This window comes from Macaca fascicularis, chromosome 19 (genome assembly GCF_037993035.2).
Source record: "Macaca fascicularis isolate 582-1 chromosome 19, T2T-MFA8v1.1".
Taxonomy (NCBI): Eukaryota; Metazoa; Chordata; class Mammalia; order Primates; family Cercopithecidae; genus Macaca; species Macaca fascicularis.
This window is the reverse complement of record NC_088393.1, coordinates 3,808,851-3,830,666: the sequence shown is the minus strand read 5'-3', so window position 1 is coordinate 3,830,666 and position 21,816 is coordinate 3,808,851. Positions and strand designations below refer to the sequence as shown.

At 58.0% G+C, this 21,816-nt stretch overlaps 1 protein-coding gene across 1 annotated transcript in view; it reads right to left on the bottom strand.

The window, feature by feature from the left end:
- Positions 1–8,708: 8,708 nt before the first annotated feature.
- The window catches only part of GNA11 (G protein subunit alpha 11), a 28,942-nt gene continuing 15,834 nt past the window's right edge, over positions 8,709–21,816 (bottom strand). Inside the window, exons 2-7 of the mRNA XM_005587494.4 lie at positions 21,504–21,688; positions 18,646–18,800; positions 17,499–17,627; positions 13,657–13,786; positions 13,351–13,504; positions 8,709–11,646 (exon numbers count right to left, since the gene is read on the bottom strand). Of these exons, the coding sequence (XP_005587551.1) occupies positions 11,456–11,646; positions 13,351–13,504; positions 13,657–13,786; positions 17,499–17,627; positions 18,646–18,800; positions 21,504–21,688 (944 nt within the window). The 3' untranslated portion in view covers positions 8,709–11,455. The remainder of the gene's footprint in view (positions 11,647–13,350; positions 13,505–13,656; positions 13,787–17,498; positions 17,628–18,645; positions 18,801–21,503; positions 21,689–21,816) is intronic.

Here is a 21,816-nt window from a genome sequence, read left to right as displayed (position 1 = left end):
TCTTTCAGAAAACACATAACACATGAATGTATCACCTAATAAATTGTTGTGAAGCCAGTATCCACAGGATCCACTGAGGCCAAGACTAAGGACATTATCAGGCCGGGCGCGGATCACGTCTGTCATCCCAGCACTTTGGGGGCCGAGGCAGGCAGATCACCTGAGGTCAGGAGTTCAAGACCAGCCTGGACCATATGGTGAAACTCCGTCTCTACTAAAAATACAAAAGTTAGCCAGGTGTGGTCGTGAGAACCCGTAATCCCAGCTACTCGGGAGGCTGGGGCAGGAGAATCGCTTGAGCCTGGGAGGTGGAGGTTGCAGTGAGCCAAGATTGCGCCACTGCACTCCAGCCTGGGCGACAGAGTGAGACTCCGTCTCAAAAAAAAAAAAAAAAAGACAGCCCCACAAAGACCCCTAGTGTTTTCCCCATAGTGATCTCCACCTTCCCAGCAGTAACTACCCTTCTGACTTCTATGATATTAATATTTATTTCCAGGTTTGGGGGATATTTTTTGCTAATAAGATTTATTTCAGCTGGGCATGTTGGCTCACGCCTATAATCCGAGCACTTTTCGAGGCTGAAGTGGGAGGACTGCTTGAACCTGGGAGTTCAAGACCAGCCTGGGCAACATAGTGAGACCGTATTTCTCTTTCTTCTATTTTCTTTCTTTCTTTCCTTCCTTCCTTCCTTCCTGGGATTACAGGCATGCACCACCACACCCAGCTAATTTTTGTATTTTTAGTAGAGATGGGGTTTCACCAGGGCAACATAGTGAGACCATATTTCTCTTTCTTCTATTTTCTTTCTTTCTTTCCTTCCTTCCTTCCTTCCTGGGATTACAGGCATGCACCACCACACCCAGCTAATTTTTGTATTTTTAGTAGAGATGGGGTTTCGCCATGTTGGCGAGGCTGGTCTTGAACTCCTGACCTCAGGTGATCCACCCACCTTGGCCTCCCAAAGTGCTGGGATTACAGGCGTGAGCCACCACGCCCGGCCAATAGTATTTTTGTTGTTGTTTAGCTGTGATTTGTTACAGATGCCCTTTATCAGGTTGAGGAAGTTCCTTTCTACTCCTAGTTTGCTTAGAATTTTTATCATGAATGAATGTTGAATTGTATCCAATTCATTTTCTTTATCTATTGATACAATCATGTGGTTTTTCTTTACTCTGTTAATATGGCAAGTTATATTGACTGATTTTCCAATGTTAAGCTTGTCTTGTATTCCTGGGATAAATGCCACCTGGTGGTGAGGTAGTTTTCTTTTTATAGATCACTGGATTTCATTATTTCATTTGCTAATACTGTGTTAAGGATTTTAGTGTCTATGTTTTTGAGTATACTGATCTGTAATTTCCTTGTACTGTCTTTAATTTCGGTATCAGGATAATACTGGCCTCATAAAATGAGTTGGGAAGTATTCCATCCTGTTTTCTGAAATAGATGGTGAAGACTTTGATGTTATTTTTTCTTTAAATGTTTGATAGGATTCACCACTAAAACCATTCAGGTCTAAAGTTTTATTCTTTTTTTTTGGACAGAATCTTGCTCTGTCGCCCAGGCTGGAGTGCAGTGGCACAATCTCGGCTCACTGCAAGCTCCACCTTCCGGGTTCACGCCATTCTCCTGCCTCAGCCTCCCGAGTAGCGGGGACTACAGGCACCCACCACCATGCCCAGCTAATTTGTTTTGTATTTTTTTTATTTTTATTTTTATTTATTTATTTATTTATTTTTTGAGACGGAGTCTCGCTCTGTCACCCAGGCTGGAGTGCAGTGGCCGGATCTTAGCTCACTGCAAGTTCCACCTCCCGGGTTCACGCCATTCTCCTGCCTCAGCCTCCCATGTAGCTGGGACCACAGGCGCCCGCCACCACCCCCGGCTAATTTTTTGTATTTTTAGTAGAGACGGGGTTTTACCGTGTTAGCCAGGATGGTCTCGATCTCCTGACCTTGTGATCCGCCCGCCTCAGCCTCCCAAAGTGCTGGGATTACAGGCGTGAGCCACCGTGCCTGGACTAAAGACTTTTCAAATACTAATCATTCTGTTACGGATTTCTAATTTGATTCTCTTGGTTATAGATTTCTAGTTTGATGCTCTTATGGTCAAAGAGCATGCTTTGAATGATTTCAATTTTATTTATTTATTTATTTGAGATGGAGTCTTGCTCTGTTGCCAGGCTGGAGTGCAGTGGTGCAATCTCAGCTCACTGCAACCTTTGCCTCCTGGGTTCAGGCTATTCTTCTGCCTCAGCCTCCCGAGTAGCTGGGATTACAGGCGTGAGCCACCGTGCCCGGCCTGATTTCAGTTATTTAAAATTTGATAAGATTTGCTTTGTGACCCAGAATATGGCCTATCTTGAGGAATATCCCATGTGCTCTTGGAAAGAACATACAGGCCAGGTGCTGTGGCTCACGGCCGTAATCCCAGCGCTTTGGGAGGCTGAGGCAGCAGGACTGCTTGAGCCTAAGAGATTGAAACCAGCCCAGGGAACTTGGTAAGACCCCATCTCCTCAAAAAATTGAAAAATTAGCCAGGTGTGGTGGCACACATCCATAGCCCCCAGCGACTCGGGAGGTGGGGCAGGAGGATCGTCTGAGCTCAGGAATTAGAAGAGGCAGTGAGCCACCGCACACTCCAACCTGCGAGACAAAACAAGATCCTTCTTTTTAGAGAAAAAGACAAGAAAAGAACGTATATTCTGCTGTTCCTCAGTGGGGTGTTCTATACAAATGTCAGTTAGGTCAGTGTGGTTGACGGTGGTATTCAGATCTTCTGTATTCTTGCTGATTTTCAGTCTGCTTCTCCTATTGGTTACTGAGAGAGAAATGTTGAAGTCTGGAAACATAATTGTGGATTTGTCTATTTCTCCCTTTTTTTTTTTTTTTTTTTCTTTTGAGAGGGAACCTCGCTCTGTCACCCAGGCTAGAGTGCAGTGGCGTAATCTCAGCTCACTGCAACCTCCGCCTCTTGGGTTCAAGTGATTCTCCTGCCTCAGCCTCCTGAGTAGCTAGGATTACAGTCACCCGCCATTACATCCAGCTAATTTTTTGTATTTTTAGTAAAGACGGGGTTTCATCATGTTGGCCAGGCTGGTCATGAACTCCTGACCTCATGATTCGCCCGCCTCGGCCTCTCAATATTTCTTCCTTTAATTCCATCCATTCTTGCTTCATATAGTTTATAAATACACATTTAGGATTAATATGTCCTGCCGGGCACAGTAGCACACACCTGTAATCCCAGTACTTTGGGAGGCCGAGGTGGGCGGATCACTCGAGCTCAGGAGTTTGAGACCAGCCTGGGCAATATGGTGAGGCCCCGTCTCTACCAAAAATACAAAATATTAGCCGGCCATGGTGGCATGCACTTCTGGTCCCAGCTACTCAGGAGGCTGAGGTGGGAGGATCACTTGAGCCCGAGACGTGGAGGTTGCAGTGAGCCAGGATCATACCACTGCATGCCAGCCGGGGGTGACAAAGCAAGACCTCGTCTCAAAAAAAGAAAAAACAAAAAAGAAAGATTAATATGTCCTTTTGGTTAATTCATCCTCTTACTGTTTATTATGTAATGTTCCTTTCTTGCTTTTCTTTATTTTATTTTTTATTTATTTTTTTTTTATTTATTTTTTTTGAGATGGAGTCTTGCTCTGTCGCCCAGGCTGGAGTGCAGTGGCCAGATCTCAGCTCACTGCAAGCTCCGCCTCCCGGGTTTACGCCATTCTCCTGCCTCAGCCTCCCGAGTAGCTGGGACTACAGGCGCCCGCCACCTCGCCGGGCTAGTTTTTTGTATTTTTTAGTAGAGACGGGGTTTCACCGTGTTAGCCAGGATGGTCTCGATCTCCTGACCTTGTGATCCGCCCGTCTCGGCCTCCCAAAGTGCTGGGATTACAGGCTTGAGCCACCGCGCCCGGCCTCTTGCTTTTCTTTATAGATTTACAATCAACTTTTTAAATCCTAAAAATCGGCCAGGCATGGTGGCTCATGCCTGTAATCCCAGCTTTGGGAGGCTGAGGCGGGCAGATCATGAGGTCAGCAGTTTGAGAGCAGCCTGGCCAACATGGTGAAACCCTGTCTCTACTAAAAATACAAAAAATCAGCTGGGCGTGGTGGCGGGCACCTGTAATCCCAGCTACTCGGGCGGCTGAGGCAGGAGAATCACTTGAACCCAGGAGGCAGAGGTTGAGGTGAGCAAAGATTGCACCATTGTGCTCCAGCCTGGGCAATAGAACAAGACTCCATCTCAAAAAAAAAAAAAAAGAAAAAAGAAAAAAGAAAACTTCAAAATTATAGTGAATTTTTGCCAGTTTTGAACATTATGCACACAGAATTACATAAAATGAGTTTGGCTGGGTGTGGTGGCTTATGCCTGTAATCCCAGCACTTTGGGAGGCTGAGGCAGGTGGATCACGAGGTCAGGAGATCAAGACCATCCTGGCTAACATGGTGAGACCCCATCTCTACTAAAAATACAAAAAAATTGGCCAGGCACGGTGGCTCAAGCCTGTGATCCCAGCACTTTGGGAGGCCGAGACGGGCGGATCACGAGGTCAGGAGATCGAGACCATCCTGGCTAACACGGTGAAACCCCATCTCTACTAAAAAACACAAAAAACTAGCCGGGCGAGGTGGCGGGCGCTTGTAGTCCCAGCTACTCGGGAGGCTGAGGCAAGAGAATGGCATGAACCCAGGAGGCGGAGCTTGCAGTGAGCTGAGATGGCGCCACTGCACTCCAGCCTGGGCGACAGAGCAAGAATCCGTCTCAGTAAATAAATAAATACAAATAAATAAATAGAGTTCAGGTGCGTCTGGCTTCTATCATTCCACGTGATGTTTGTGTGATGAACTCATATTTTGCACATGGTTGTGGTTCATTAATCCTGATTGTCATAGACTATTCCTCTACATAATTGTCATAGACTATTCCTCTACATAATGGATGAATAAACTACAATCTATTCATCCATTCTACTGTTGATGGGCATTTGGTTAAATTTCAGTTTAGGACTGTCATGAATAGGGCAGCTATGGACATTTAGTACATGTCTGTCTTTTGTGATTACATGTGTGGCTTTCTATAGGTAAATACCCAATGGTAGAATTGCTGGGTTATAAAGTATTTCCTAGATATTAACTATCTTTTGCCAAAGTGCATGCACTAATTTACACTTCCAATAATTCCAAGATTTTTCTTTTTTTTTTTTGAGACGGAGTCTCACTCTGACAGTCCCAGCCTGTTTAGCCAGCAGGCAGCTCCAGCACCCCCTGCAGAATCCATCGAGCCTGGAGCAAACTGAAAACACAGGACCCTGCTTAAAAATTCCGAGGAGGCCGGGTGCAGTGGCTCATGCCTATCATCCCAGCACTTGGGGAGGCCGAGGTGGGTGGATCACTTGAGGTCAGGAGTTCGAGACCAGCCTGGTCAACAAGGTGAAACTCCGTCTCTACCAAAAATACAAAAATTAGCCGGGCGTGGTGGCAGGAGCCTGTAGTCCCAGCTACTCAGCAGGCTGAGGTGGGAGAATGGTGTGAACCCGGGAGGTGGAGGTTGTCAAGTTGTAGGAAGGGCCAGCCAGCCGTCAGGGCAAGCTGCCTCAGGCAAGATGCTCACCTCTGTGCCTCAGTTTTCCTTTTAGGATGGACAGGGGGCTAGGGGCAGGCAAGGAGCTGTCTTGGGCGACTCCTACTGGCCACTGGGGGCACAACACGCACCTGCAATATCCATGCCTGGCCCAGTTCCCCCCAGCACTTAATGCCCCTTAGCTGACTCCCCCACGTCTGCTTCTGCCACCTGGTCCACCCCTATCATTGCCACCTGCACCAGCCTAGTCCCCTGGCTCCCGCCCTTGCCCGTCTGTCCTCCCAGCAGCAGCCACCAGAGGCCGCCTGTGAGCATCTGTCAGGTCCTGTCCCTGCTCTGCCCGAACCCCTCCAGGGCTCCCACCTTCCTCCGAGTGTAAAAGCCCAACCCCCTCCCCTCCCCGCTCCCTCTCTCCCCCTCCCTCCACTCCAACAACACGGGCCTCCTCGCTGCTCCTCCAACACACCAGGTGTGGTCCTGCCCCAGGGTCTTTGCACAAGCTGTGCCTCTGCCTGGCTCACCCTCAGGCCGCACGCAGCGTGGCTCCTTCCCTTCCTGTCTCCTAGGATGCTGCTCACGCACCACTTTCTCAGGCTTTTCCTGTACAGCCCACCAGGAACAGCCCGCCAGAAGCAGCCACCATTGGCTAGGGGCTGTGGCTCACGCCTGTAATTCCACACTTTGGGAAGCCAAGGCGGGTAGATCACCAGAGGTCAGGAATTCGAGACCAGCCTGGCCAACATGCTGAAACCCCGTCTCTACTAAAAATACGAAAATTAGCCGGGCGTGGTGGCGGGCGCCTGTAGTCTCAGCTACTCGGGAGGCTGAGGCAGGAGAATCGCTTGAGCCCAGGAGGCAGAGGTTGAGGCGAGCTGAGATCGCACCACTGCACTCCAGCCTGGGTGACAGAGCTAGACTCCATCTCAAAAAAAAAAAAAAAAAAAGAAACAGCCACCATCTCCCCGTCCTGTCCCACTTCCCTGCTTCATTTCTCTTCCTAGATGAAGTCGTGCTGGTAAGTGCCACTTTCTCTGCTGTACTGTCGTGTCTAGGGCAGTGTCAGGCACAGCAAGGGTCCTCGAGGCCTGACGGACAGGCCTGTCGGACTCAATGAAACTGAAAGAGGATGTGGGAAAATCGCACCCTTGTGCACAGCTGGCAGGATGTGACATGGCACAGCTGCTGTGGGGAACAGTCGGGCGGCTCCCCAAAATATTAAAATAGAGGTCGGACCCGGTGGCCAATGCCTGTAATCCCGGCACTTTGAGAGGCTGAGGTGGCTGGATCACGAGATCAAGATAGAGACCATCCTGGCCAACATGGTGAAACCCTATCTCTACTAAAAATACAAAAATTAGCGGTCATGGTGGCAGGCGCCTGTAGTCCAGCTAGTCGGGAGGCTGAGGCAGGAGAATTGCTTAAACCTGGGAGGTGGAGGCTGCAGTGAGCCGAGATCGCACCACTACATTTCAGCCTGGCGACAGAGCGAGACTCCTCAAGGTACATCCAAAAGAAAAAAAAGGACCAGAGGACCCAGCAATGCTACCTCTGGATGCACACCTACAAGGACTGAGAGGAGGGACTCAAACAGAAGCTTGCACACGCAGGTGAGCAGTGGCACAACTGCCAACAGCCACAAGGTGGAAACGCCCCAGGCGTCCATCAACGACAGACAGATCAACACAGCGTGGCCCATGCACACAGTGGAATATTACTGAGTCATGAAAAGGAAGGGAATCCGGGCCGGGCACGGTGGCTCATGACTGTAATCCTAGCACTTTGGGAGGCCGAGGCGGGCAGATCATAAGGTCAGGAGATCGAGACCATCCTGGCTAACATGGTGAAACCCCGTCTCTACTAAAAAAATACAAAAAAATTAGCCGGTGAAGGTGGCAGGCGCCTGTAGTCCCAGCTACTCGGGAGGCTGAGGCAGGAGAATGGCACGAACCCGGGAGGTGGAGCTTGCAGTGAGCCGAGATCGCGCCACTGCACTCCAGCCTGGGGGATTGAGTGAGACTCCGTCTCAAAAAAAAGAAAAAAAAAGAAAAGAAAAGAAAAGCAAGGGAATGCGGACCCAGGCTTCAGTGTGGATGCACCTTGAGGACATCACGCTCAGTGAGAGACGCCAGAGACACAGGACACATCCCGCGTGGTTCCACTCCGAGGAGGTCCATAAAAGCCGTTAGATCCACAGACACGGAAAGGAGGATGGGGGGCGCCAGGAGCTGGGGAGCGGGACGGGGAATGAGTCTTTCGTGGGGACACAGTTTCAATTTGGGAAGATAAAGTTCTGGAGAGGATGATGGTGATGGCTGCATGACCGTGTGCATACACTTAATGCCACTGAGCTGTGCACTCAGAAATGTGTTATCTGCTGCCGGGCGCAGTGGCTCATGCCTGTGATCCCAGCACTTTGGGAGGCCGAGGCGGGCGGGTCACAAGGTCAGGAGCTCAAGACCAGCCTGACCAATAAGGTGAAACCCAGTCTCTACTAAAAAACAGAAAAAAATTAGCCGGGCGTGGTGGCACACACCTGTAAACCCAGCGACTCAGGAGGCCGAGGCAGGAGAATTGCTCGAACTGAGGAGGCGGAGGTTGCGGTGAGCTGAGATCGCGCCACTGCACTCCAGCCTGGGTGGCAGAGGGAGACTCCACCTCAAAAAAAAAGAAAAAAGAAAAGAAATTTGTTATCTGTATTTTACAATTAATTTTTTTTTTCAAATGGAAAAAATAACTGAAGGAAGGCTGCATAAGTACCACATTCGCAGCTTAAAGAAATGGAGGCCCAGAGGGCATGACTTCCCCACAGGCGCCCTGGAGGTTGAGGGGCAGGCCGGCCTGGGACCTGGGCTCCTCCCCGTCTCACTTCCGCGTCCCCAGCCCCCAAACAAGGCGGCGTTTCCCAAGCGGGTTGCTCTGGCCTGGTGCTAGTGAAATGAACTTGAAGCCAAGGGTCAAACACGATGATGGGGAGGGGCCCCGGGACACCGTGCGGGGACGGTGTCCCCACTCAGGGCAGGCAATGGCCTAGGCAACTCCAGGGCTCCTGGGGGCCAGGCCTCTGCTCACTCCCCCCAGCCCCCTTCAAAGGGCAACAGGAAATAAACCAGAAGGGGCCGCCAGCATTTAGGAACAAAATTTATTCCAATTTAAAACAGAGTTCATTTCAGGAGAAAGATATGAAAAGTCGACTTCCATCGGTGTCTGGATTAAGGGTCAGGGCCGGTGGCTGTGGGAGGTGACACTGAGCCGCCTCTCAGCCCCTCCTCCCATCCCTCAACGCGCACAACACATGCATTTCAAATGGTAAAAGGCTTAAAAACAGCTTGTATAGAATATTTTTTTTAAATAGATTAAGGTTGAAATTGTCTGAAATCAGGACTGTGTAATATACAAGTATCACCGGGTCCCGTCCACCAGGCCAGCCGCAGGATCCGCTGCCACCACTGGGGACATTGGCACGGGGATGCCCCTCTGTGGAAGCCGGGAGACCCAGGGTGTGGGTCTTGCAGTGGCCGGGGGCTGCTGCCGCCTGGGCGTGACATGGTCGGAGAAGGTGGTCGGCACTCACGAGAAAGCGTTGGCAGGTGAGATTCACCAAGGTAAAAACACACACCCCACACGTGGCAAGGGTTGGGGTCAGCTGTCCCTGCCCCTGGGTGCCACTGGCACGAGAACCACCGCCTGGGACCCTCCTGGAGCAGGCACCCCTGCCCCGGGCCTGCGACACCCACCTCCGCTTTTTTGGGGTGCCAGGGGATCAGGCACTCAGACCCAGAGGACCCAGGCCAAGACGTTTTGGCGGCCCCAGCCCGGCTCTGGGATGCTTGGCACGGCCCCCTCCCTGGGAAGGGCTAATACGTAGCCTGGCAGCGCCCCGGCCGTGTGCTGGACGACTCCACCCTCAGGCCACGGCCAGGTCACCTTGTGCGATTTGGGCCCTCAGAGATGCCACAAGCACAGGCCCCCCACAGGACTCTGCTGCTGGAAAAGGTTGCTGCGGCCCTGCCAGGGGTGGCCCCATCTGCTCCCCCAAGGCATCGCCGGGCCCCAGCACTCGCCACGGGGCTTCTGGAGCCAACCCTCTTAGGTGGACACCTGGCACAAAAAAAGGATGCTTCTGGGTGAGGCGGAAGAAAAGTGGCGTGGGGAAGCCGGGGGGGTCCCGCCGGCCCCGTCTCCCCGTGGGGCTGATCACCAGAAATGTAGCTGCCCTGACCTGCACACATCTACCCTGCCCCCTCCACGGGGCTCCCCGCTTTTCTCCCCCTGGAAGCCAGCAGACAGCCCTGCGGGCAAGGAGGCCAAGGCAGGCCTGACAGTGGCGGGCGGGCGGGCAGGAACTGCTGGTCGGGGTGGCCGTATTTTGGGGCTGTCTTTCGTCATCTGTCGAAGCAGCCGTGCAGGGTCCCGGAGTGGCGGCGGGCAAAGGCAGCACGGGCGATCCATCCCTGGGACAGCTGTGCGAAGCCCAGATCCACAGGGCGTGGTAGTGTTCAGTCAACAGCGGATGAAAAAGCCACCTCCCCAAACACAGTCCCCTCGTTCCCACCTTCCGAGTCTCTCGGGGAGAGCCAGTCTTGGTGCCTCAGTGCCTAAGGGGGCCCAGGAGTGGCCCCCGGGGCTGTGGCTCAGTGCGGCGTGACCTGACGGGCCGTGGCCGTGGCCAGCCAGGCCTGGAAGCCGTCCAGGCCGGTGCCTGCCGCCACCTTCCACGCACCCCTGGCCAAAGTGCGAGTGCTGGCTTCCGCTCCCCCGGGGCAGGGCTCGGGGGCGGGCACAAGTGCTCAGGACAAGGCCACGCACAGAGCAGCCGGCCACGTCCCTCTCTCTGCCTCTCGGGTACACACCTGAGAATATTCTATAAAAGTCCTCACCCCACCCTCACTGTTTCCAAATTGGTGACAACACAAAGCAGAACAAAACGAAAATAAATGCCCCCATCCAATTGGCGTTTCTCCCAGTGTCACCGGGGAGCCATCCCTCCAGCTGCCAAGCCCATGTGGGCTCCGGTGGGGTGCGCTCCAGCCAGGGCAGGGTCCCCGGGCAGCCCCAAGAGGCCAGTGTTGGCCCTGGAGGCACAGCCCAGAGGAGCCCCCGTGGCTCCAGCCCGGGGACCCTTCCCAGCCTCTGCAGAGAGACGGGGGACCCTGCCATGACAGAGGGCCCAGGGCGTTTCTTCAACCTGTGAGTCAGGCGTTCTTTTTCCTCAAAAAAAAAAAAAAAAAAAAAAAAAGGTTAGGCACTTCCCAGGGTGGGCGACTGAGGGAGTCCCCCACCCCCTCTTCAGGAGTCCAGTGAGCGAAGCACAGCATTGATTCGTGAAGAGGCGAGGCGCACTGGGCGTCAATAACTTAAAAAAGGGGGAAAACGTCGGTCTCCGAGTCTCCAGGCCTTTCGTGAGGAAGAAAAGAAGCGGGAAGGAGAAAGCCGCAGCAGGTGGGGTTGGAAGGACAGCCGCGGGGGGCTGCGAGGCGGGGACCCCCATGCTGGCTGGCAGGGGCTCTGTGAGGCCCGGAGTCACTGGGGGCATGGGGCGTGTGTGGGTTTTATGCTTCGTTGCTTTTTTTTCTTTTTTCTTTTTTTTTTTTTAGAAAAAAGCGAGCCGTAAGTCAAGGCCAGAAAAAGGCTGCTTTGCCGCTGACAGAAGGTGAGAAGGTGTGCGACGTGTGCGGAGGGAGAGATGTACATCCCCTGATAACTGTGAAATAAAAACCATTTGTTAAAAATATGAAAAAAAAAAGAAAGAAACTCCTCCCGCGGGCAGAGGCCCCGGCCCAGGCTCGGCAGCGCCACCCGCCCGGCAGCCGCGGGCGCCGTGGAAGGCAGGTCCTGCCCCGTGTCTCCGTCCTGTCTCCCCGGGCCTGGGCGCTCAGACCAGGTTGTACTCCTTGAGGTTGAGCTGCAGGATGGTGTCCTTCACGGCCGCGAACACGAAGCGGATGTTCTCCGTGTCGGTGGCACACGTGAAGTGTGAGTAGATGATCTTGTCGCTGTCGGGGTTCAGGTCCACGAACATCTTCAGGATGAACTCCCGCGCCGCCTGAGCGTCCCGCTGGGGCCCTGGGGGAGGGCGGAGGGTGAGGCTGTGCCCGGCCCAGCCCAGCCCAGGGCAAGGGATGTGTGGGCCCCTTTGTCACTCCCAGGGGATGAGTGAGCAAGGCCCACAGCCCACCCGGCTCGCCGCCAGCCCAGAGCCCACTGCATGCCTGACGGGCCGCTGCTCCCCCACCCGGGTGAGCTGCGGTGCCCATCCCACTGCAGCCCCAGGGCACTGCTGTCAGGGCCCAGGCCTCCAACCGGGGGCTCCGTACCCCCGCTGCTCCTCTGCTCAGCCCTCTGCCAGCCTCTACCCACTCAGTTCCACAGCCACAGCCTTCTAGGGCAGGCCTCTGGCATGGCTGCCCTGCGTGGCCCAGGGTGAGAGGAGAGGCCCCCAGGGCTGGGCAGAGAGCCCACAGAGCAGGAACAGCAGCCCCCACCCACCCACAGTGCCCCTGCTGCAGGCAGGGCCTCGGAGACGTCCCAGAGGCTCCAGCAGGCGCGCTGTTTCCCACCCGCCACCCCTGCCCTCCGCCACCCCTGCCCTCCGCCACCCCTGCCCTCCGCCACCCCTGCCCTCCGCCACCCTGGACAACTCGGCACCCCGCCCAGTAACTCCTGACTGCCCCGATGGAAAGGCCCCTGGGGGTGTTCAGGGGACCACTCTGGGGACTGGCGGGACAGGGTTCCATGCCCAGTCCCTTGGCCTCCCCCCACCAGGGCTCCCTGAGCCCACAGGACAGGCTGCCAGGCAGGGGCCACGTGTGGCTGGAGCAGGTGCAGCACCCCCTGCCACTCCCCTGACCAGGGAGAGCAGGGCCCCGCACCTGCTCCAGCGACCGAGGTCACACCGCGCGCCAGACCCCTCCCTCCCGCTGCCCTTCCAGAGGCAGAGCGCCCCGAGCGGCCCTCCTGACGATGACACCGAGACTCGCGGGAGGAGCATAGATCCCAGGTGGAAGCGAGGGCACCAGAGCTGTCCAGGGCCTCACTGCGCCTGGCGGGGACAGCTCTGAGTGGTGACAGCGCTAACGGCAGCCACTGACCACACAGAAAAGGGCACACGACACCCTCCCCTGACCGTCATCTGCAGGCCCAGAGAGGGCTGGGCATGTGAAGACTCTCAGTGCTCAGCTGCCCTGACCGCCCCGAGGGGCAGGGGCCACACAGTGAGGGAGGGGCCCAAGCCTGCGGGCACTTACGCACAGAGGAGGACGCCGGGGCTACCACCAAGGTCCCCACGGGGCTGCGCTGACAGTGTGCATGAACCCTTCCTGTGAGACCCTCCCATACGGGATCACCTATACAGGACACCCCCATACGACAACTCCCTCCCGTATGACAGCCACCGATACAAAACTCCCCCTCCCCATGGTGCCCTCCTGGTATGAGACCCCTCCCACCCGAGTCCCCCGCCCCGGGAGACCCCTCCCACCCGAGTCCCCCGCCCCGGGAGATCCCTCCCACCCGAGATCCCCCACCCCACAGGACCCCTCCCACCCGCGATCCCCCGCCCCGGGAGACCCCTCCCACCCGAGTCCCCCGCCCCACAGGACCCCTCCCACCTGAGATCCCCCGCCCCACAGGACCCCTCCCACCCGAGATCCCCCGCCCCACAGGACCCCTCCCACCCGAGTCCCCCGCCCCGGGAGACCCCTCCCACCCGAGTCCCCCGCCCCACAGGACCCCTCCCACCCGAGTCCCCCGTGCCGCAGCCCAGCGCACCGTCGAACTCGGGGAAGTAGTCCACCAGGTGCGAGTACAGGATCTTGTCCTCCAGCAGGTCCTTCTTGTTGAGGAACAGGATGACGGAGGAGTTCTGGAACCAGGGGTAGGTGATGATGGTCCGGAACAGGGCTTTGCTCTCCTCCATCCGGTTCTGGCGGAAGCGAAGGCACCGGGGATCAGAGGGGCCCTCCCCCCTGCACACAGCCCGAGGGGCAGCTGAGGGGACCCGAGTGAGGGGACCCAGGCTCAGCAAGTGGAGAAGGCCCGGTCCCCCATGCTGCCCCTGCTCAGGGCAGGGCCCACCTCATTGTCCGACTCCACCAGGACTTGGTCGTATTCACTGAGGGCGACGAGAAACATGATGGATGTCACGTTCTCAAAGCAGTGGATCCACTTCCTCCGCTCCGACCGCTGGCCGCCCACATCCACCATCCTGAAAGGACACAGCGCCAGGACTCAGCCACCTGGGGCCCCAAGGCCCAGTCTGCAATCCCAGGACGGCTACCACACAGGACCCTCCTGCCATACCAGACTGACAGCGGCTGGAGCAGGAAGAGCCCCCACTGTTAGAACCGGCAAGGACGCTCAGAGAGCAGCCGCCCCGCCTCCAGAAGTGACCACTGCAGACCCTTCCCTCACTGGCAAAGGGGCCCGAGACCACTGGGCCCAGGGGACCGGGCGCTAGGGTGGGGGTGCGAGAACCCAGAGGATTCTGGGCGCCAGTTGCTGCGGGAACCTGCGATGGGTGACCACAGACCCTACGTCCGGCATCTGGATGTCACCCTGAGTACAGAAGCCTTTCCCCTCGCTAGGGCCAGAGACACAGATGTTCACCAAGTGTCGCTCACAGGAGTAAACACTGATGCCACAGTTGCCCCCTGCAGGACCCCCAGTGACGGCTGCAGAGGGCAGAGTTGCTGGTATCGTCCTGGGGCAGGAGAGCAGCCCCACCTGGTGAGCAGCCCAACCTCACACTCTCGGGCCACACACAAACGGGAGAAAAAATCAGCTCAGATGGTACCTGTGGGCGTGGGTTCCTTACAGGAGGTTTACCTCTTTCTACTTGTGACTTTTCTAAGTTTTCTGTAATGAGGAAAGGCACTTTGGTCTTCTTGAAAGAATACAAAGGCAGAAGCGGAGAGTGCCGCTCAGGCCTCGGCCCCAGGCCCCAGGGAAGGCCGGGGTCCCTGCAGCTCTGCCGAGGACAGCCGGGCTGCCTTGGGCACGTGAGCCGTGAAATCCACCTGGTCTGGTCTGCAGAGGAGTCCAGCAGGCACAGGTGGATGACAGATGTGCCAGGTGACTCTAAGGGACAAGAGGGCCCGCACCAGCAGCTGCGGCCAGGCGGGAGGGCAATGGGTGTGCCGACACCAGGCCACAGCCCATCTGGAGTGTGAGGAGTCTCCTGCATGCCTGTGGCAGCCGGCAGGGCTGGGATCCAGGTCCCCCTGTGTCTTGTCCCCACCTGAGAGGGCAGGAGACCCTCCTCATGCACTGGGGCGATCCCACCAGCCTTCAAGGCCTCCAGACAGGGATCTGGCCTCCAGCTGCATCCCAGAGCACCTGGCCGGCCCTCTGCTGGCTCATGGCAGACAGAGGCGGCTGGCAGAGAAATGACGGTGGCAGAGGACTGGGCTCAGGACGGGGCTCTGCACCCAGCACAGAGGGCACAGCCGGAGCTGGGAAGGGCCCGGAAGGTGGTGGGGAGGTGACACACCTGGCCTGAGCTCAGGGAGGGGACAGGACATTTCTGACAGAGAACACAGAGGCCTGCGCTGTGAAGGAGCCAGCGTGGCGCTGCGAGGGGACCCTGAGACACGAGGTGGGGAGGGGATGGTCATGCCACACCCTGGCCTGTGCCCAGCTAGCCTCAGCTTTATCCCGGGGTCATGGGCCCCGTGTGAATAAAAAACAAGAAAAACTTGCATTCCTGAAACAACATACACCATCGCCCATGTCCAGAGAGGACACCACAGCTTCTGCGGCCCGGCCTGCTCTGGTCCCAGGAGCCACCCAGAGCTTGGCATTCCTTGGCTTGTGGCCACGCTGCTCCGTCCCTGCCTCCATCCTCACGCCGCACCCTCCCTGCCTGCGCTGGGAGGCCGAGCTGGGAGGACAGGCGGGGAGAACAGACGGACGGCAGGGGGTGGCGCCCCCAGCCCTGGGGTGGGTTTCAGGGCAGGGCCCTCAAGGAAAACCCCACAGACTTCCTGGAACCCTCACGACGGCCTCGGCCGTGCACCAGCTGGGTGGGGACACCCTGGCCGGGAGGCATCATTCCCTCACGAGGCCCAGTGCCAGGGCGAGCTTGCACTGCAGAATCGTCCCCTGCAGAACCCGGGGACGGTTCTGATCCGGAAACGGGGTCTGTGCAGATGTCACCGGTTAAGATGACGTCACACAGAGGTAGGGTGGCCCTGGCCAAGGACAGGTGATAAGAGAACAGAGGCAAAGACGCATGCAGGCAGGACGCCGCATGAAGAGGGGGCAGGGATGGGGCAACGTGGCCACAAGCCAAGGATGCAGCCACCACTAGGAGCCGGGTGAGGCCTGGGCAGATCCCCTCCGCCTCAGAAGGACCCGGTCCCACCCACACCTGCATCTCAGCCTTCTGGCCTCAAGCACTGGGCGGGAATAAGGCCTGCGGAGGGAGTCTCACACCTGGCCCCAGCAGCCCAGGACAGGCACGCCCAGCCCGGCCCCTCAGCGGCCCGACCGCAGCCAGGGCCTTAGCACTGGAGATGTTGTACGGGGCCAGGGCCAGGCAGGCAGGGTCCACACTCCCAGAGACAGCAGAGTCCAGCCAGCTGCGCAGCCTACCCGGCACAGGACCCACGGAGGGTCCCCAGGGAGAACTCTGCTCTGCTGGCCGGCCCCCAGCCACAGTGGACCTGGAGCCCCGGAGACCAGACGGGATCCACAGGGGCAGCCCATGAAGAACAGAATCCAGCCCACACCACCCAGCACCTCCACCCCAGCCTGGAGCCCTCCTCCCTCCTCAGTCCCTATGAACCCCTCCCCTGGCAGCCTCGGTCCCTACGACCCCTCGTCCTCTCCCTCCTCAGGCCCTATGAACCCCCTCACCTCGCTGCCTCGGTCCCTATGACATCCCCTCCCCTCGCAGCCTCGGTCCCTATGACCACTCCTCCCCTCACAGCTTCAGTTCCTACGACTTCCCTTCCACTTGAGGCCTCGGTCCCTATGATCCCCCTCCCCTGGCAGCCTCGGTCCCTATGACCCCCCTCCCCTCGCAGCCTCGGTCCCTATGACCCCCCTCCCCTGGCAGCCTCGGTCCCTATGACCCCCCTCCCCTCGTAGCCTCGGTCCCTATGACCCCCCTCCCCTGGCAGCCTCGGTCCCTATGACCCCCCTCCCCTGGCAGCCTCGGTCCCTATGACCCCCCTCCCCTCGCAGCCTCGGTCCCTATGACCCCCCTCCCCTCACACCCTGGGTACCTATGAACCCCCCTCCCCAGCAGCCTCAATTCCCATGACCCCCCTGCCCTGGCAGCCTCAGTCCCTACGACCCCTCCCGCAGCCTGCGGCACCCCCTCCTCCAGCCAACACTCCAGACCCCAGCCCCATGGTCGCTCCATCCAGGCCCTGGCCCGTTGTGGAGACCCCGTCCAATGTCCTCCCCGCCAGGTCTCTTTGGCTCCCAGTCTGGATGGATGTGGCTACAACCCCCACACCCCCACAGCTCCTTCCCTGTGCGGCCCTGGCTCACACATACTTAGAGAGAAATCTTATCTCCCGGCCTGGTCAAACACACCCTGAGGATGAAGACTCATGGGCTTCTTTTTCTTTAATAAGGACAAGACAGGGTCTCCCTCTGTCGCCCAGGCTGGAGTCCAGTGGCGGCGCCATCATGGCTCACTTCAGCCTCGACCTCCTGGGCCTGAGCGATTCTCCTGCCTCAGCCTCCTGAGTAGCTGGGACCACAGGTGCGCACCACCACACCCGGCTAACTTTTCAAATTTTTTTAGAGACGAGGTCTTGCTATGTTGCCCAGGGTGGTCTCCAACTCCGGGACTCAGGCGATCCTCCCGCCTTGGCCTCCCAGAGCGCTGGGTGCGCAGGCGTGAGCTGACACAGCAGGCAAAGGAGCCTCTCAGCGGCCCCCGCCTGCTGCGGCCCGGGCGGTACCTGAAGATGATGTTCTCCAGGTCGAAAGGGTATTCGATGATGCCGGTGGTGGGCACGCGGACCCGCAGCACGTCCTGCTGGGTGGGCAGGTAGCCCGAGGTTGCGATGCGGTCCACGTCGGTCAGGTAGCTGCAACACAGCGGGGGTCGCTCAGGCCAGCTGCCCCCGTCCGGGGGTGCAGCAACCACCCAGAGCAACAAGCCAACGTCTACACAGCGCAGCTACTGAAGTCCACGCCTGATTCCGGCTTCCTCGGTTCCCCTCATGCCTTTTCCTGCTCAGCCCGCGACCCCTCTCTGGGACCCCACCTGGCATCAGAGGGTCTCCTGAGGCCCTCTGGGCTGTGACCGTTTCCCATTTCTGACGCCCTGGGCAGTCCTGAGTGGGGCGACTCTCGAGTGGTCTGCCTGGGAGGCCGGGTGCCTGCACAGACCTTTCCGGCACCACCCGCAGGCCCTGGCATTTGGCTGCAAGTGCTTGGTTATCTGGGCCCTCCCACAGCCTCCCAGAGGCAGGGAACACACGGAAGAGGAGGGGCGGGGGATGGGCCTGTCCTTGTCCCCTTAGGGCCTCTGCCTGCCAAGCATGGAGGGCAGCAATGCACAGCCTGCCGCGCGGGGGCCTCCTGCAGCCATGGCCCGGCCAACTGTCAGCACACAAGTCATCCCCTATCCCAGGCCCAGAGACTGGGAGAACCCCAACATCAGTCAGGGTCACAGCCAGTCACTAGTGGGAGACGTGGCTCTGGGGACGATGCCACAGGCAGGAGTGAGACAGCCCAGGGTGTATCCACCTCCCATCCCACGGCCCTTCTAGGAGACTGTGGGTTTGCGCCACAGGCCACAGGCCAGGCTCCAGCACCGAGGGTGGCCAGGAGCTCAGTCCTGACCCAGGGAGGGTAGTGGCAGGGCCAGGCGTACAAGGAGGCCAGTGTCACACCAGAGTCCACGGGCTCCTGCCAAAGCATGGCCCGTCCAGGGTCTGCTCTGCTCTGGTCCCTCCGGCCAGGTAGCTGGGGCCCACCATGTCCCTGCCCCAGGCGAGCGGGCAGGGGGCACCACAGGCGCTGCGGAGGGCTTCCCGAAGGGTCCCGGGCGCCGGCCCGCAGCCACCGTTCCCATGCCGCCTCCGGTGCGGCCGCACTTACTACTTGGCAGAGTCGGAGAGCTGGTACTCGCGCCTGCGGTCGTAGCACTCCTGGATGCCGGGGTCGTCCCACAGGGTCTTGATGGCGCTGACGTACTGATGCTCGAAGGTGGTCACCTTCTCCACGTCCACCTCCCGGATCAGGAGCGCATTGGCCTGCGAGGGCGGGCAGGGGAGAGGCCGAGAGCTCACCAGGGGCCACGGAGCCACCAGAAAGCTCGAGCGGCCCCTCTTCCAAGCCTGGCTGGCCTGGGCAGCATTCTGCAGGCTGCGCAGTCAGGACCACTGACAGTTTCGTGTAACCATGTGTCAGAAAAACACGAGGCTGCCTCGCAGTGCGGTTCCTCCAACAAGGCTCCAAAACCAAAGTCTCCCAGTGGTGCTGTCTGCAGGGTGCCGGGAGGCCGGGCTTCGATTCACTTCTCAGAGGTGGGGAGGGGACGGCGTGGGGAACAAGCACGCGTGGGACACACACGCTTCAAACCCGGGACCCGCAGGAGGGCAGTGCAGCACCGAGCACGATGGAGCACGACAACAGAACAGACGGCGGCGGCGCCCAGAGCGGGCGAACAGCCCCAGCACTCACTGCCTCCAGAGACACTGGGAGGCAAGAAGCCCAGACACAGGGCGTTGCAACCAGCGGCACCGCCCGCAGTGTGCAGCTCCAGACTCAGTTTCTGCCCCGCCTGGCTTCTCTCTTTCATCCAAAAACTGCTTATCAAACACCATCAAGGACAAGCACCACACCCGGTGCTAAGGACGGCATGCGGCCCCCGAGCCGCCGCACTCAACAGTTTACCAACAGTTCACCCGCTGCCCCAACACGAGCCGCCTCCCCCTCACGCAACCCTGGGCAGTGGGCGGCCTCAGGCCCCAGCTTGCTGCCCTGTCACAAAGGCAGGCCAACCGCACAGACACGTGCTTGCACACACACACGCACACCCTTCAGCGGCAGACACCGTAGGGGACTGTCCATTCCCCTCCTGACGCTCCGTATCCCCGTCCCCCGGGGGCACAAGCCGACATGACCAGCCACAGTTTGGCTGAGGGACTGGGGAGGGGACATACTGGGTGGGACCCAGATGGGAAAGAAGGGAGTCTTGCCCTGGGCTCTGGGAGCCATGGGGCCCTCCCAGGCCCCCCAGAGTGGAGACTCAGCCCTTGCTTGTCCCCTCTGAGCAAAGCTCCCTGGCCCCGACTCCAACTTCAGCCCTCCCCTTGCCCTGCCCCCAGCCTCTCAATCTGGCCTGGGATAAGCACACCTAGGGGGACTTGGAAAAAGAGACACAAACCCCAAAAATCCCACTTCCTGGAAACTTCCAGATTAGGGATCAGCAATCTGCTTCTGCAGAGAGCCAGAGAGCACGCCCAGCTGTCCCGACCACACGGACCGTCTCCAGCACTCAGCTCTGCTGCTGCTGCCGAAGCACCATGGGCAACATGGCAGAAATGGGTAAGTACCAATAAAACTTTATCGACAAAATCAGTCTGTAGTTTGCAGATACCTGTTTCAGATGTTGATGGAGATCTATGCCCAAACATGAATGTGGACGCTCAGAGGGGGCCACAGCTGGAGGAGATCACAGCGGGAGACAGGGCAAGTGGCAAACCAAGATCTAAGCACAAGAGCCCCATCCTTGAAAACAGGGCTACAAAAGCGGGATCAACGGCCCCTCGGCTAGAAGGCCCCAGGGAGGCCACTGGCAGGAGCCACGGCTGCACGGCTGCTGGGCCTGCCCCATAGGGCGGCCACTCAGGGAAACTGGAGGCTTCTCAGAGGGCAAATTCAGGGTAACCCTGGGACCCAGCGATTCCGCTCCCGGGCATAGTATGCAACTGAGGGAAGGGAACACGTGGTCCACATAAACACATGTCCACAGACGGTCACAGCAGCTCCATTCCCAACAGCACACACATGAAGGCGCTCACACGTCCGCCAGGGGATAAATGGGCACATACACGGTCCCTCCATGCGCTGGAACATGACTCAGCCATGAACAGGGACGAGGCTCTGACACACGTCACAGTGTGGATGCACCTTGAGGACGTCACGCTCAGTGACAGACGCTGGACACAAAACGCCACACAGTGTGCAATCCTATTTCTATGAAATGTTCAGGACAGGCCGAGCCACAGAGGCAGGAAGCGGATGTGTGGGTACCGGGGCTGGAGGAGGGGGTGGAAGTAATAGCCAATGGGGAAGGGGTTTCCTTTGGGAAGATGAAACGTTCCGGAATCCGACAGCGGTGATGGCTGCACGACTATGCAAACATATCGAAAACCACCAGATTATACCCTTTAAGCAAGTAAAGTACATAGAATGTGAATTATAACTCAATAAAGCTGTGATTTAAAAACAGGGCATCAAACAACCTCTACTTTATTAAAAAAAAGAACAAAAAAACCAGGGCGGAGGCCAGGCATGGTGGCTCATACCTGTAATCCCAGCACTGTGGGAGGCCAAAGCAGGAGGACTGCTTGAGCCCAGGAGTTCAAGACCAGCCTGGGCAACATGTGAAATTCCATCTCTACAAAAATTACAAAAAGTAGCTAGGCGTGGTGGTGCACCTGTAGTCCCAGCTACCCGGGAGGCTGAGGTGGGATCACCTGAGCCCACAGCTACTTGGGAGGGAGGCTGTGGGGCTCGGCCATGCAATGCCCGTCACAATTCTCCAGCTGGCCCCCAGGAAGGCGGTGGTTGCTGTTTCCACGTCCATGAGAGGAACGGATGGATGACCAGGGGTAGCCTGGGCTGGCCGGGACCCCCGGCACAGCCCCACCCCGGCAATGCGGCCACCGTGCTCACTGCCAAGCCCACAGCTGCCCAGGCGCTCCCCTCCCCAGGCGCCCGCGGCTCACCTTGTTCTGCTCGTACTTGTAGAGGATCTTGAGCGTCTCCATGGCCCGGATCATGGCCTGCATGGCGGTGAAGATGTTCTGGTAGACGAGCTTGGTGAAGCTGCGCTTGTCCTCCTCCGAGTAGCCGGCGCCATGGATGATGCGCATCTGCTTGATGAAGGTGCTCTTCCCGCTCTCGCCCGTGCCTGGGGACGGGGCACGTGAGGGCGGGTGGCAGTCGGGGCCCGGCTCTCGTGCCGCTGCCCCCTCTCATCCAGACCCCGCCACGCTGCAGCGCCCAGCATAGGAAACCAAAGCACGTGAGGCTGACCGT